Source organism: Dromiciops gliroides, chromosome 2, assembly GCF_019393635.1.
Source record: "Dromiciops gliroides isolate mDroGli1 chromosome 2, mDroGli1.pri, whole genome shotgun sequence".
Taxonomy (NCBI): Eukaryota; Metazoa; Chordata; class Mammalia; order Microbiotheria; family Microbiotheriidae; genus Dromiciops; species Dromiciops gliroides.
Genome location: NC_057862.1, coordinates 662,843,443 through 662,860,365, shown reverse-complemented (window position 1 = coordinate 662,860,365; position 16,923 = coordinate 662,843,443). Strand labels below are relative to the sequence as shown.

The following is a 16,923-nucleotide window of genomic DNA, read 5'->3' as shown; positions in this document are numbered from 1 at the left end:
ATGAAAGGTCTAGATTCAATGACCTCTGAGGTCTCTCAGAGACCTAAATCTACCATCCTGTGAAGAGGAAGCAGATGTTATCTGATGCAACTGTCGAAATTTAGAGATGAAAGAAACTAAAGCCCAAAGAGGTTTTCCCTAAGGTTGTACAAGTGGCAAAGTCAGGATTCAAACTCAGGTTCTCTGACTATCAGCTCTTTTTCTATTGCACCACACTGAGACAGAACTCACAAATAGTTTGGAAAACAGTAGCCATGAAAGCTAATAACAACCCAAATAGAGTGAGTTTGCATAGTATCTTGTGGTTTGCCAAGGGTTTCCCTGTCAATGATCCCAGGATGTTGCTATGATGAGATCGGGGATTTCATCAGGATGGGAACTGTCTCTCCCACAAATTTGATTTAGGAAATTAATCCCGGAGAGTTGCTTGTGGCACATAGCAGTTGAATGACTCACACAGGGTCATACAATACATATCAGAGTCAGGATCTGAGCCTGAGTTCTGGCTCTGTGCTCTATCTGCTCTACCATGCCTTCTGTAGCAAATATTTTACTGGTAGAGAAACTGAGACTTGGACAGATTAAGTGACTTATCCAAGGTCACACAGCTAACAAGAGGTAGAGTTAATATTAAAACTGTTAAAAAATAAAACAAAAAAAATATTCAAACTGATGTTACTGGCCACAAATTCAGTATTGTTTCTATGATTCTGAACATTATTTAGCTTTCAGGGTGAGGAGGGGAAAGGATTGTAATGACTCAATAAGAAGCTCCAAGTTTCTAGAAAGTTATCTCTGAGGGTTGGTGTCCGATTTTGTTTCTTCCACATCATCATTAAGTTGGAAAATGAAACCTAAAGTTTAAGGTGAAATTTAAGTTAGATATTGAGGGGAACTTCTGATAATTAGGACTTTGTTTCAAAACCTGATCACCCATCATCTTGGATGTAGTAACATATCCAAGCCCAACAGAAATGAAAGGTGAAATTACAGGGTTCTGATAGACAACCTCTAATGTCATTTATCATCCTGACATTCAATGATTCTCTACAGTTCACCTCTATTGTCAGGGCCAGGAAGGAAGGAAAGCAAGAAGGAAGGGGAAGAGAAGGGAGGGAGGACACAAACATTTCATAAGCACCTACTATGTGCCAGGAACTGTGATAAACACTTTTTACAAATATTATCTCACAACAGTCCTAGAAGGTAGGTGTTCCTATTATCCCCATTTTACAGATGAGGAAACTGAGGCATACAGGGAGTAAGTGACTTGCCCAGAGTCACACAACTAGTAAGTGTCTGAGGCTGGATTTGAATTCAGGTCATCCGGACTCGAAGCCCAACACTCTATCTGCTGCACCACCTAGCTTACAGCAGAATGAAATGAAACAGCACAATGCAAAGGGACCACAAGCCTCTCCTTCCATTGATTTCCTCCTCCACAGCATCACATTGATCACCCCAAATGTCTTGCATCTTAAGCGCGAAGAAACAGTGTTGGTGGAAGCTCATGATCTCACCTCCGACATGACATTTAAACTCACCCTCTATGATTTTCCAAAGAAGAAATTTCCCTCTGATGAGATCACCTTCACATTGAGTTCCAAGAATAGAACAGCCCTTGCCAAGGTCAAGGTAAGTGATCCCTAATATTCTGGAACAAAATGGGTCCTATGTGTAAATAGTTTTATTTCTTGGTATTGAGGTCATCCTCAAGCCTCAGGAGTCATTGAGTCATATGCTATGAGAGGAGAAACATATGGTATAAATCCTCATTTTTCAGATGAGAAAACCCAGACCCAGAGAGCTTAAGTCATTTCCCCAAGGTCACATAGGCAGTCAACGCTAGGATTTCAACTCATGTCTCTTGACTCCAAATATAGTATTTTCCCACAACATCACACTGCCTCTCTCAAAAGTAACAGACCCTTACCATTTCCTTTGTCTGAAACAATGAAAAATGTCTCCTTAAACTTGGGGTTAAGAAGACAGCATTTTAGAAATAAATCTGGAGAGGAAATTAAGAGATGGATTCTAACTAAATATTGAACAGTGGGAAAAAGACATGAATAAAATCCTAGCAGAACCTTAGGAGTTTATTGGTGGTTCCCAGGCACTAGATTCTAGATGACTGGGCTTTATAAAATCACAGATTTAGAATTTGGAGGAACTGCCAAGGTCAACCCACTCACTTCACAGCAGAAGAAACTGAGGCCCAAAGAAGTCAACTGATTTGATCACAGGCACAGTAAATGGCAGAAAAACAATTCAAGAAACACAAGTCAGATCTTCTGACTCCCCACTTTCCCCCCATTTCCCCTCCACCCCCCAACTTCTCTTCTGGGCTTATTCAAGGGGGAAAAAGTTTCTAGTTAAGAATAATAAGCCATCACTAGATATTTTGCTACTAGCAATGTCAATAGATTAGAGTTTGACCCTTGGAGTAGCCTGGGATAGATAGAGAATCTGAAAGACCCTTAAGCAGATCCTGATCCTCCTAGCCAAACTACCTTCAAGCTATGGCATCTACATCTAAGCTGCTTCCTTCCACTTAAGAGAAAAAATCCCAACTCTGGGTGAAATGAGCAGAACCATAATAAGCACTTTTTGAGCCTAGGGCAAGCGGTACATAAAGCTCCCTTAATTCAATTTGGTGGGGAGAGGAAGAGAGTAATGGTGGAGAAGGCAGGTGGCAGTGGAGACCTTTAGATATCATCAGCCTGCTGATGCTGGGGAGGCCATGATGGATGGAGGGGTGGGGCACGGGGGAGGAACAAACAGGTAGAAGTGTACCTGACATTGGGCCACTACCTTGTTGTTTAGTTATGTCCAAGTCTTTGTGACCCCATGGAGCATAGCACAGCTTCTGTGCTCCAGCATCTCTTGAAGTCTATCCAAGTTCCTGTTCATTGTTTCCATGATACTACCTAGTCTTCTCCTCTGCCATCCTCTTCTTTTTCCTTCAATCTTTCCCAATATTAGGGTCTTTTCCAATGAGTCTCATCCTCTTATTATGTGGCCAAAGTATTTAAGCTTCACTTTCACTATTTGTCCTTTCAACAACTAGTCTGAATTAATCCCTTTAATGTTACTATCTGGTAGCTTCCTATTTTACCAAATTATTAAACTCATTTCTTTCTATGAAGCTAGAGGACTGTCAGCACCCTCTAAAATTTGGTACCCTGAAAAGAACCCAAGTCATTCCATCTGAGTTATAGCTTTGGTAATGATTAGTCTCCATAATTCTCTTCACTTGTTAAAAAGATTCTCTTCACTTTCAATTACTCGGCACCACCCCTACCACATCCATCTCCTTTCCCCCATCTTTTCCCCATCTTTTTAGCTGTTCCTTTTCCCATATTCCTTTAGATTCCTTCAAATATGTTTAAGCCAAACTCACCTGTGAAGCAGTATGTGTCCGTCAATGTGAAGAGCTCCCAATCAGAGGTGGAAAAAGTGGTACTTGTTGGCCACCATAGTGGCTATATTTTCATACAGACAGACAAGCCCATCTACACTCCAGGATCCACAGGTGTGCTGGTCCTTTAGAATGGGGATTGAAAGTGAGGGGAGGGGCTGAAAAGTGGGAAGGCAGTTCACAATGGCAGAATATGGGAGGGCTTCTTCCTCTCAAGTACTTTGACTCTCCTCAGTTCTCTACAGGATCTACACCCTGGACCTTCACCTGAAACCTGTCTCTAAAACTGTCATTGTGGATATTCAGATGAGTTCTTTAATCTCATGTCATCTTTAGTATTCCAACCCCTTGAGGGGATAACCTTTTCAGGAGTAACTGGAGTTGCAGTAAAGAGTTCAAACTCCACTTCTGTTGCTTACTATCTCAATGACCTTGGGCAAATCATGTCCCCTACTTTGGGGCCTATGTCTTCACGTATACACACTACTGACATCACAAGGCTAATATAAGGGTTAATGAGAAGACAAAATCCAAGCAAAGTGCCTTGAACTTTCTCCAAAGATGTTATATAAATGTTAGACATAATATTAATGTGCATTAAAATGTTATGATGACTATCAAGATAAACCACCAATATAATTTCAAGAATAATTACTATAAAATATGGCATTTTTCAGGAAATAATTTAAACCAGTTATGGCTCTGCCTATTTTAAAATCCATCCACTTATCTCCTAAATATGACTTCCAAATAAAAGAGGGAATCAAGCTGACACGTGTAGTTGGACGACATCAGGCTATATGGCTCCACATAAAAGCAAACTGATCAACTCTTTCATCTTGTGTAATCTTTTTTCAATAATTTAAAAATGTCCTTTTGACTTTATATGTGTAAAATTCTTACCATGTATAAAGGAAAGATACAGACGCAGCTTCACACTTATATCTGGAGGCTGGATGAAGGCTTGGTCTCTTTCAGGTTAGACACAACAAGTATAATATCAAGAAAATAGAATGACTGAACATGTTAAGGGATTGACTGGCATCCTGAAATTAAAAATGAATGGAAAGAACTTATTAAAAGTCAATGTCGGGGCAGCTAGGTGGCACAGTGGATAAAGCACCAGCCCTGGAGTCAGGAGGACCTGAGTTCAAATCCAACCTCAGACACTTGACACTTACTACCTGTGTGACCCTGGGCAAGTCACTTAACCCCCATTGCCCCCCCAAAATAAAAAAATTAAAAAGTCAATATCACCCACACTATACCAATGTTCTTGAGTATAATTCTAGTGCTGTAGAATAGACCAGAATAGATTTGGAAAGTAACTTCATGCTAGGATAAGGGTTTCCACACCTACCCTACTTACTATAAACATAGAAGGCCCAAACTTTCTCCAATGAATCAACCAAATGATCAAAGAATGAATTAGGTATGAACAAGTCCTTGATCAATTCTTGATCAAGTTCTTTGATCATTGAATGAAAGCAGATGATGCCATGCAGAAATATCTTGTTATTGGTTAAAGAGTATTGGTCATGCTACATGTAGGAAAGAGTAAGCCAATCTAGAAGTTTGACCAGTTCCATCAGCAAGCCAGTATAGTGGTGGTCAAATCCACTAGAAGACTTCCAGTAATAGATCCTGTCAAGGTAGCCTGCTCTAATATTGGATAGTTTTAATTCTTAGGAAACCTTGGGACATCATAGAGTGATTGGGCCAGAACTCAGAAGGCATTGTGATAAACAGTCAAAAATTTACAAATCCTGAGAATACTGGAATCTTCCCTTCAACATACTTCATACCTGAATTGATCACGTAAGATCAAGAGGGTTAGGAGAGGGTTTCTGAGGTAGGAATCTGGTTAAAGCAACAAGGGGAGCTTATTCCCACCCCACCCCCTTTTATGAAGAAGAGCTGACTCATCATTAGCCAGAGCCTACATTTACTTAACTGTTTGACTTTGGGCAAATCTCTGAAACTCTCTTAAGTTTCAATTTGCTCATCTTCAAAATGGGGCTAATAAGGCCCAGTAGCTCTGAGGAAACAAATCATTAAGTGAATCAGTCCCAGTACCAAGATGGTTGCTGTATACTTGTGGAATATTGTACAGTGGAAGAGAGGGGAAGGGAAGTTTCCATATCACCAGTGTATACCCATTAAGTAGTACTTGCTCCCTTCTAGCCTTGGTACCTGGAAGATTGTTGTCCGATATGAAGATGCTATTGAGAAAACTTTCTCCACAGAGTTTGAAATTAAGGAGTATGGTAAGAATTGCACTTTCTAGAACTTCTATTCTATACAATCTGGGTCTTCCCTTGCCTCTAGCAAAGCCTCAGTTCCAGTTCTTTTTTCTATTCTCTCCCCAAAACTCTAGTGTTACCAAGCTTTGAGGTCACATTGGAGCCATCCAAAAAGTTCTTTTACATTGATGCGAATGACATGCTAGAAATTGATATCAGTGCCAGGTAGGTATGCACTCCCCCTTCTTTCCTTATCTCTTTCAAAAGAAGCTCTACTAAGGGACAGGCTTCATGGGAATTTGCTCAGTAAATTAGAAAAAATGAATTAATCCCTTGGATATAGGAGGAACTTCCAGGTCTGCAAACAATGTGGACAAAGGAGCAAAGTCCAAAGGTAGTGACTTAAGTGTTCAAGAAGATGCTTACTTGACTTCAGTAATGAAGAAAGGAGAAGAGTAAAGGACTTTAGGGGGAGGGAGGGGAAGGAGGAAGAAAAATTTGAAATTAGAAATCTTATGTAAACAAATGCTGAAAGCTATCTCTACATGTAACTGGAAAATAATAAAATACTTTTTTTTTTAAAGAGTAAAGGACTTTGACTAGAGAAAAATAGGGGTTAAGGTACCCTAAGAAAAAATCAATCAATAAGCATTAATTAAGCATCTGCTTTCAAAAACTGTGACCATTGCTAGACATACAAATACAAAGAGTTAATCAATCCCTATTCCCAAGGAGTTAATAGACTAATGGTGAAGATAGCAGGTACTATATAAGTATATGCAGAATAAACAAAATATAGAGAATAAACACAAAATATTAAAATACAAGGTAGTTTGAAAAGGTGGGCACTAGCAGTTGGAATCAAGGAAGGATTCATGAAGAAGATGGCACTTAAGATTCATCTTTTTTTGTTTGTTTTTTTGTTTTGTGAGGCAATTGGGGTTAAGTGACTTGCCCAGGGTCACACAGCTTCTGAGGCCGGATTTGAACTCAGGTCCTTCTGACTCCAGGGCTGGTGCTTTATCCACTGCGCCACCTAGCTACCCAAGATTCATCTTAAAGGGAGGAGAATTCTATGACATTGAGGTGAAGAGAGATTGTATTCAAGGTATATAGAATGACCAGTGAAAAGATATGGAGATGGGAGATGAAGTGTCATCTGTGAGGAATGAAGAGAAAGTCAGTATGGGTGAATTCCAGAGTGATAGAGAGAAGTCAAGTCCAATGTGGCTGGAAACATGGTTTAGGGATAGGTTTTGAAAGGCTTTAAAAGTTAAATAGAGTAGGCTATATTTTACCCCAGAGATAATGAGAAAAAACCAGAATTAATGAGCAGGAAAGTGGCATGGTCAGATCTATGCTTAAAGAAAATGACTTTGGCAATAATATATAGGATGGCCTAGGATAGGGAAAGATTTGAGTCAGGAATAAAAGTTAGGAAGTCATTACAATAATATAGAAAGGTGGGAGCCCTAATTGAAGTAGTTACTATGTGAGTGCAGAAAAAGGATCTGTTGAAAGATGTTATGGAGGTAGAAAGGCAATATTTGGCCACTGATTGGATATGAAGAATAAAGGAGAGTGTGGAGTTGAGGATAATTTTCAGGTTATAAAGCAAGAGAACTGCAAGGATTATAGTACCTTAGGCAGAAATGGGGAATTTTGGAAGAAGAGAGTTTGTGATGGAAAACTTAATTTTGATTTAAATTTTAGTTTAATTTTGGACATGCCGAGTTTGAGATGTTTTTGGGACAACTGATTTAAACTGTTCAACAGCAACAGGTGATGTTTGGAACTAAAGCTTAGGTGAAAGATTGGGACTGGATATGTGGATCTATGATTTATCTGCCTAGAGAACATAATTAAGATCTTAGTAGCTGATGAAGTTACCAAAAGGGAGTATGGAGAGAGAAAAGAGGACTTACAAAAGGATCTTTGGTGATAAAACAGATAAATGGAGAACCAAGAAAGAGAACTATCACAAAACCCCAGAAAGTTGAGAGTATCCATGAAGAAGGGGTGAGGAGAATCAACAAAATTGGATGGACAGAGAAAAGATAACAAAATCTAGCAACTGAGAGATGATTGGTAATCCTAGAGAGATTAATTTCACTTGAGTGTAGAGACTGGAAGTGAGATTACAAAGGGATGAAGAGTAAGAGGAGAGGGAAGTGGAGGTAGTGAGTGTGGCCAGCCTTTTCTACAAGTTTAGCTAATAAAGTATAAGAGAAATAAGATGATAGCTTGAGTCAAGGTGATTTTTTTGAAAGAATATTATGGAGGTAGAAGCTGGATACTTGAACATATATGAAGATAGTAGAGAAGGAGACTGTAGATGTTGATGGTTCTAGAGAGAGGGAATGATCAAGGTTTAATCTGAGGAAAGAGGGGAAGAGGGAGCAGGGCATGTCAACAAGTGCATGTGGTCTTGGCAAGGACTGTGTCATTGTCAGAGGCTTGAGGGAAGGAAAAAAGAATGGGGAATGGAAATGATATCAAGGGGTCTGAGATGAAGAGAAGAGGAAAAACCCACAATTTTCTTAGTAAAGTAAGATGGATGATCCTCAGCTGAGAGGAAAGAGGTAGAGGTGTGAGTGGCTTAAGAGGTAAAAGAAGGTTTGGAAAACTTTCTGTGGAGAGTGAGATGAAGAATCAGTTAAAGTGGATAGGTCACTGGTCTCGGAATCAGGAAGAATTATCTTCCTGAGTTTAAATTGGGTCTCAGACACTTACTAGCTTTGTGACCCATATCAAGTCACTTAATCCTGCTTGCCTCAGTTTACTTATTTGCAAAATGAGCTGGAGAAAGAAATGGCAAACCACTCCAGTATCTTTACCAAGAAAACTCCAAATGGGGTTACAAAGAATCAGACATGACTGAAACAACTGAATAAGAACAACAAAAAGGCATGCCTCGTTCTAGTGAGGGTTCAGTTAAAATTGGATAAAATGAATTTATAATTAATCCAGTCATTCTGATTGTGTGATTTTCTCCAGTTCTGCTTAGCAGCCAATGTGTAAATAAATGTAAAGGAGGCCAATGGTGGGGACAGTCTAGGACTGATATTTGGCAAGAGATGAGTGACAATGGGATAAGGTGGCAAGTAATTTAAGAACAGAGGACAGTGTAGAGTTGAAAATGGTTAACTATAAGGCATAAATTGAAAAAAAAATGAAAGAGGAAGTGAAGTCAGAGTACAGCTAATGACCTTACTTTGGACAGCTAGGTGGGTCAGTGGATAGAGAACTGGATTTGAAATCAGGAAAACCTGAGACTTAGACATTTACTAGCTATGTGACCCTGAGCAAGTCACTTAATCCTGTTTGCCTCAGTTTGCTCATCTGTAAAATGAACTGAAGAAGGAAATGGCAAACAATTTCACTATCTTTGTCAAAAAAAAACAAACCCAAATGGGGTCACAAAGAGTCTGATACAACTGAAATAAATGATCATCAACAATGGCCTTAATAACTACAGAGGAGTGGAGGAATGACAAGTCTCAGTTGAGGGTGGAGAATAGGTTTTGGAGGGGTGCAATATAGAAAGAGATGAAATGATTGGAAGTTATAGCAGACAGTATAGTATAGGTGAATTCAATATGATATCATTAGGAGATTGCTCTGTTATCTATAAGACCATAAAGTAAAAGTAAAAGCATTTTCTAAATTACCTAATAAAGAGGAAGGAAAGCAGATCAGGGAAGTAGAAATGAGGTATGGGAAATTAAAAATAGCTAAACCATGATAATACCATGTTAGTAAGAAGCTAAAATGGGGGGCTGGAATTTTACCAGTCAAACTGGTCTTCACTGGTCTACAAATAGAGGAATGTCAGAGTTTCTAATTAAGGAATTAGAATTCTTGTGGTTAACAGTGAAATCTACTGTGTGACTAAGGTTGAGTGAAGGAATAGACATGAGTTAGAGGAAACATCAATATAAATGTTGAAAGTGCCCTAGTTTGAGGACAGGCATTAGGGAGAAAAGAAGACAGTGAGCCAAACATTGAATTCCTTGAGAAAGGAGGAAGAATAAATTGGGAACCATGATGTAGATTAAGTGGCAAATTTTTAATTAAATGGACTTTATGAATTTTTGTTTTGTTTTGTCTTGCCAGGCAATGAGGGTTAAGTGACTTGCCTAGGGTAACATAAATGGACTTTAAAGAAAGAGAAATTACTGAAGATATTGGTAAATGAAGAATCTGTCAATCAATTAATCAACAAGTCAACAGTTATTAGGTCCTTACTAAATGTCAGGCTATGTTAAGCATTAGAGATAAAAGAGAGGCAAAAAATACTTTCCATGACATCAAGGAACTTATATTCTAATGGGGAGACAAGAACATGCAAGTGACTGTGTAGGTGTGTGGGTGGGAGGTCATGTCAGAAGGAAGTTGCTAACAGTGAGGGTAACCAGGAAAGACCTCTTTTAGAAGTGCTTTCAGGATGTATGAGTCTTTTTTAAAAATTAAATTAAATTTTTTAAATTAATAAAGTATTTTATTTTTTTCCCCGTTACATGTAAAGATAGTTTTCAGCTTTTGTTTATATGAGCTTTCCAATTTCAGATTTTTCTCCCTCCCTCCCTTCCCTCCCCCCTACCCTAGACAGCAGGTAATCTGATATAGGTTATATATATATACATAATAACATTAAACATATTTCTGCATTAGTCATGTTATAAGAGAAAAATCAGAGCAATGACGAAAAACCTCAAAATAGAAAAACATCAGCACCAAAAACAAAAGAAATAGTATGGTTCATTCAGCATCTACTCCACAGTTCTTTTTTTTTCTTGGATTTGGAGATCCTCTTCCCTGGAACTCTTCTGTACCATTGCATTGGTGAGAAGAATATAGTCCATCACAGTAGATCAACACTCAATGTTGATGATACTGTGTACAATGTTCTTCTGGTTCTGTTCATCTCATTCATCATCAGCCCCCTCAAGACCCTCCAGGTTTCTCTGAACTCTTCCTGCTCATTGTTTCTTACAGCACAATAGTATTCCATTGTCAGAATGTATGAGTCTTAAAGAAAACCAGAAAAGCCAGGAGGCAAGAAGAAGAAGGAATTTTCTGACACCCTCCTTAGCATGAATATGCTAAAACGTAAAGAGAAAGAAACCACCATTATTGGAGGATAGCCAGGGATGCACTGATATCAAAGGGGAGCCAGATATCAGTGAGAGGTAAAAGATATAATGAGGAGAGAGAGGTTCAGGTTGAAGGGAAATTTGTTAACTATAGAATTTGAATTCCAACTCTAGAGGGTCATTGGTAGATGTCCTTTTCTTTCTATAAGTTCCTCCATTCAGGCATCTAGGGACACAGAAGTTAGGGTGCCAAACTGGGAATCAGAAAGACCTGAGTTGAAATCTGGTCTCAGATAATTAGCTGTGTTACCTTGGAAAAGTCACTTAACTTTCATCTGTCTGTCTCAGTTTCCTCATTTGTAAAATGAGGAGAATAAAAGCAACCCCCCAGTTATTATAAGGATAAAGTCCCATATTTATAAGACATTCTATAGCACTTAAAGCATTGTAAGAGTGTTGCTGTTGTTTTGTCATTGTCGTTGTTATTATTATTATTATTATTATTATAATTCTCTTCTCCCTAGGTATCTCTATGGAAAGCCAGTAGATGGCATAGCCTTTGTTCTCTTTGGGTTAATGAAGGATGGAGATAAGGAAAGCCTACCCCATTCCCTTCAGCGGGTTCATGTAAGTTCACATTTAGGGAAGAGAACATCACAGAACTCCTGGGATCCATCCCTAAAGAATCCCCAGATACTCTTCCTTAGTCCTGACTGGCTCTGTCCTGAGATAGGAGACCAATGATGAGATCACAGCTACCGCTGGGAGATAGTTCCAGAAACACAGTCCCTGAACACATTCTGAGAGCTACCTGAGCATTTGTGCAGTTGATCAACATCTTCATTCGCAGTTACTAATCACCTGTCATCGTCCTAAGCCTTGAGGGTGCTACATAGAAACATGACAATCTGGGGCAGCTAGGTGGAGCAGTGGATAAAGCACCAGCCCTGGATTCAGGAGGACCTGAGTTCAAATCTGGCCTCAGACACTTGACACTTACTAGCTATGTGACCCTGGGCAAGTCACTTAACCCTCATTGCCCCACCAAAAAACAAACCAAAAATCAAACAAAAAGAAATATGACAATCCTTGTCCTTAAGGAGCTTATCTTCTAGCCAACAAGAGAGTATACGAATATAGGGCATATTTCATTGCATGTTGTCTGATGAAGAGAGAAAATGCCCATGCTCATGTTTGGTTTAACACAGAGTGAAACAGGAAAGAGAGGTAAGGAAGGACCTTCTAGCTCTTGAGGGTATTTCTCATAGGATCATAGAAATGCTGAGCTGTAATATACCTCAGAAGCCATCCAGCTGAGCAATAACATGAATGGGCTGAATTTGACAATCTCTAAGGCCCCTTCTGACTTTAAATCTATAACATCTCTAACAAGGAGCCATCATGCTCCAGTGAGGAAGAACCCAGTACTTCCTAAGGAAGCCTATTCTACTTTGAGATAAGTCTAATTGTTAGGGAGGTTTTCCTGACATCAAACCTATGTTGAGCTATTTGCAACTTTTATTTCTCCTTGTTTTGCTTTCTGGAGCCAAACAGAGCATGTCCAATTTCTTCCCATATCAGTCCTTCAAGTATTCAAAGTTGACTATGAACCAATCAATCAACACCCATTTATGAAGCACCTACTATGTGTCAGGTACTGTGCTAAGTGTTGGATAACAAAGAAAGGCATCATCTCTGCCCCACCCTCAGTCTTCTCTTTTCCAGGCTGAATAGTCCCATTGCCTTCAGTTGATGTTCTTAGGGTATTGACACCAGGCCCTTCCCATCATCACTGCCCACCTCTGGGTGCTTTCGGTTATCCATGTCCTTCTAAACTGTGGCACCCAGAACTGAGCACAGTACCCCAAATGTTCTATAACAAGAGCAGCATACAGCAAAAATGTCACTTCCTAATCTAGGACAATATGCCCCATGCCTTTAATCCATCTTATGATTATATTAAAACTGTTAAGCTTGCCAATTGCCTCTACTTAGTACAGCAATGGTGGTTTTATATCCAGGAGTTGAGACTTTTCCCTTAGTAAAATGTAGAGATGTTGGACCTAAGTTCAGGGACTGCCCAGGAAAATGGGAAGAGAGGCAATAGTGGTAGGGGGTCCCTGTGAGAAAGGAGACCTCAGCTAGTAGGTGGCATAGTGGATAGAGTGGTGGACTTGAAATTAGGAAGATCTGAATAACATATCCTGCCTCAGGTATACACTATCTGGGTAGGTCATTTAATATATATATATATATATATATATATATATATATATATATATATATATATTTTTTTTTTTTTTTGCGGGGCAATGGGGGTTAAGTGACTTGCCCAGGGTCACACAGCTAGTAAGTGTCAAGTGTCTGAGGCCGGATTTGAACTCAGGAACTCCTGACTCCAGGGCCGGTGCTTTATCCACTGCGCCACCTAGCCTCCCCCATTTAATATTTTCAAAACTAATTTTTTGCATATGTAAAATGGGGGAAATAATAGTACCTATGTCATAGGGTTGTGATAAGGATAGAGAAAGATGATTTACATACTCAAAGTGTTATATAAATTCTAGTTATTAATAATAATATCATTAACATCATCATCATTATGTATTCCTAGTCTCAAAACCCATTGGAATGAAACTCTTCTGATTTGTAGAGATCACAGTTTCCCACTTGTATCAGGGGCAGGGCAGAGTTGGGGAGAATAGAGAGAGAGAGAGAGAGAGTCCTAGATCTCACCCAAGGGGAAGTTTCTAGAAGTCTCTAGTATAGCAAGCTGAGAACAAGGACATAATCTAGGACTCCCTCTCTCATGCTCACGAACTCTCCCCACACACCCACATACCCCCCCATCCCCACCCCGCATACACACAGAGTCATGGGGCATTTATCTTCACCAATCTGGATTGAGTCATTGTTGTTACTGTCTGCCATTCCAGATAGAAGATGAAGTGGGAACTGCCACCTTGGACAGGGCTATAATGCAGCGCCAGTTTGCAAATCTGAGCCAGCTAGTGGGTCATTCTCTCTATGTTACTGTCACTGTGCTAACAGATACTGGTGAGTAGTGTAGCTATGGTCTCCCTCTACTCAGTTCAAGCTAGAGACCAATAGGGAACTTTCAGTTCCATCATAGCATAACTTCAAAATTCCCATGGTTTTGACTCATTCACCCTCCTTTCTTCTCTTCCACTGAATGGAGGAGGGGGTGGTGCTGAGAATTTCAAGAAAATCTCCCCTTTCATGATGACTTAGAACCAAAATATTCTAAAAAAAGTTCTCTCTGCACATGTATACATACATTTGCGAGCACACATGTACCCCCACTCCACCCACACACCCTATTCCTACCTCTCTCTTAAATTTTTTTCATGTAGAGTAGCACCCAAACATCCTTCTGCTTGACAGAGTGTAACCAGGAACATAGACCCTACTATTGCTCTATCTCCATGCATATCTCCCTTTCATACTGTTCCTTGGGTGACTGTCCCCAACCTAAGTTTAGCAGGATATCGTTAGAGAAATTGTCACTCTTGAGCAAACCTGGAAACTTCTATGGCAATGTTAAGGGTGGTAGAGGTCTGGGCACCATGTCCATTGGGTACAGTGAAGAGAGTGCTAGACCTGGAGTTAGGAGAGATCTGAGTTTGAATCCTGCCCCTTACTAGCTCACTTACCAACACATACTAGCTATATAACCAACAAGTCATCTGACTTCTTTGAAGCTCAATTTCATCATATGAAGAATGAGAATAATAGCAAAGTCCACACAGGATTGTTGTGAGAAACAAATAAGATACTGTAGAGAATACATTATATAAGTATCAGCTATTATTATAGGGGGGTGGACCATGTGATGAGGACATCTGTGTTCCTGGGATTGGACCTGAGAGCCTCTCACTCATCTCACAGTAGGCTGTCTGTGAACCTTGTGGTGGTCCAAGAGCAGAGGTTCTTAGATTTTTTTGTGTTATGGGTCCCTTTGGAAATCTGGTGAAGGCTATAGACCCTTCCTCAGAATAATGTTTCCAAATGTATAAAATACAAAGGACTACAAAGGAAACAAATTATATTTAAATACTATTTTTAACTTAAAAAAATAGACCCCCAGAATAGACCCCCAAGTCAAGAATCTCTATTCTAAGGGAACCTAGGAAGAGTAGAGGCAGTAGCATTCCTCTCATCTACCCCCTGCCGCCCATGCACACTCCACGGAAAAGCCAGGACCCCATCCTTTGAAACTCTATTTTAGAAGAAACTCAGGGATATAAGCCAAACCAGAATGTTTAGTTTTGTCAATTTGGACCCAGGTGGCTGTTTCTTACCATAGGATAGTATATTTATCAACCAAGTACAGAACAGTAACCCAAAGCAAGTAAAAACCATGTCTCATTGCACTGAGGGCTAGAGCTCCTAGATGCATTAAGAGAGGGATCCCTATCTAGAGTTATAGTTCTTCTCACGTGGACATATTTTTTTTAGCTGGATTACCAGAATTTTCAATGATATGTCAAAGTATTAAATCATAAAGTTATAGAATGCCAGAACTGGAAAGGAACTTTGGGATCATTCACTCAGTTCTGTAACCACACTGATGGCTTTGGGGAGCTTTGGGAGGTATTGCCCTTTAGAGAACACCCAGAAGCCAACTGAAAATGTCTCCCCACTTCCTATCCCATTACTTTTACTCATACGATGCTCTACAACTGTTACTGGAGGCTAAGTACAAATTCCTTCATCTAGTGACCAGAGTTCCTTACCTGGGGCCTGTGAACTTTATATATATACATATATGTGTACATATACATATAAACTTTTATATATGTACATCTATGCATATGTATATAGGTATATATGTGTGTATACATATATACACACATATATCAAAAGCACATATATTTTTATAATTGTATTTAATACACAGTTTAATATAATTCAATAATAATTTAATATAATGTAATATTGTAATATAATTGGTTTGCTTTGTATTCCTATGTACTTTATGCTTTTTTTTTTTTTTTAGTGAGGCAATTGGGGTTAAGTGACTTGCCCAGGGTCACACAGCTAGTAAGTGTTAAGTGTTAAGTGTCTGCGGCTGGATTTGAACTCAGGTACTCCTGATTCCAGGGCCGGTGCTCTATCCACTGTGCCATCTAGCTGCCCCCTGTACTTTATGCTTTTAAAACCATGATTCTGAGAAGGGATCAATAGGTTTTACCAGACTCTCACTAAAAGGGTCCATGACATAGAAAAGATCAAGAATTCCTAATCTATTTTAACTCCCGTTTCTTATAGCAGTACTATTTAAAGAATTTTTATTGATATTTTTTGTTTTAACCTTACTTTCATTTCCAAGAAAAATATCCCTCCCCAACTCAGAGAACTGTAAACAGGGATAAAGGTAGCTAGGTGTATCGTAAGTAAGAAAAATGTTCTTGTAGGATAACTTAAATTCAAATCTCAGCTCAGACATTAACTATGGGGCCCTGGATAAGACCCTTAATTTCACTCAGCCTCAGTTCTACTCATCTGTAAAGTGGGAATGATAATAGCACTTACCCCTCCCCCCCTTGTTGTAAGGATCAATCAAATAAGATAATAGCTGTGCTAAATGCTTTACAATTATTATCTCATTATCTAATCTTGGTCATTATAGTTAGATCATGTTCAGTTTTGTTTTTTTCTTGTTGTTATTGTTCTTTGTATTTATATTCCAACCCCTTATTTTTATCAATGAGCTGAGGCCTGATGGCAGTAGTGGAAATGTCTAGAATACCACCTAGATTTCCTCTTTCCACTATATCATGATAATAAAAATGGAAATTCCTTGTGTGGAAATTTAACAAAGAAACCAAGTTTGGTGATTGAGCCCTTCCACCCACCCCCATTCACCTAAGTTATTAAGTGTAAGTGCTTTGTCAATGTTTGTTGACTGACTGACCTTTTTGTATGCTCTCCTCCCTCCAGGAAGTGATATGGTTGAAGCAGAGAGAAGGGGGATTGCCATTGTGACAACCCCATATAAAATACACTTCACAAAAACATCCAAATACTTCAAGCCTGGGATGCCCTTTGAATTCACGGTAATGCTGAAAACTATAGGAGGTGGGGATAAACTTTGGAAAAACTGGAAGAACAGGAAGGGGAGGCAAGACAAAGATGAGACGAA

At 39.3% G+C, this 16,923-nt stretch overlaps 1 protein-coding gene across 1 annotated transcript in view; it reads left to right on the top strand.

The window, feature by feature from the left end:
* Positions 1 to 16,923, top strand: part of LOC122739579 (complement C3-like) — a 100,483-nt gene that overhangs the window by 33,103 nt on the left and 50,457 nt on the right. The window contains 9 exon segments of the mRNA XM_043981255.1: positions 1,446 to 1,635; positions 3,370 to 3,532; positions 3,654 to 3,728; positions 5,128 to 5,236; positions 5,603 to 5,685; positions 5,796 to 5,886; positions 11,282 to 11,384; positions 13,694 to 13,814; positions 16,722 to 16,837. Of these exon segments, the coding sequence (XP_043837190.1) occupies positions 1,446 to 1,635; positions 3,370 to 3,532; positions 3,654 to 3,728; positions 5,128 to 5,236; positions 5,603 to 5,685; positions 5,796 to 5,886; positions 11,282 to 11,384; positions 13,694 to 13,814; positions 16,722 to 16,837 (1,051 nt within the window).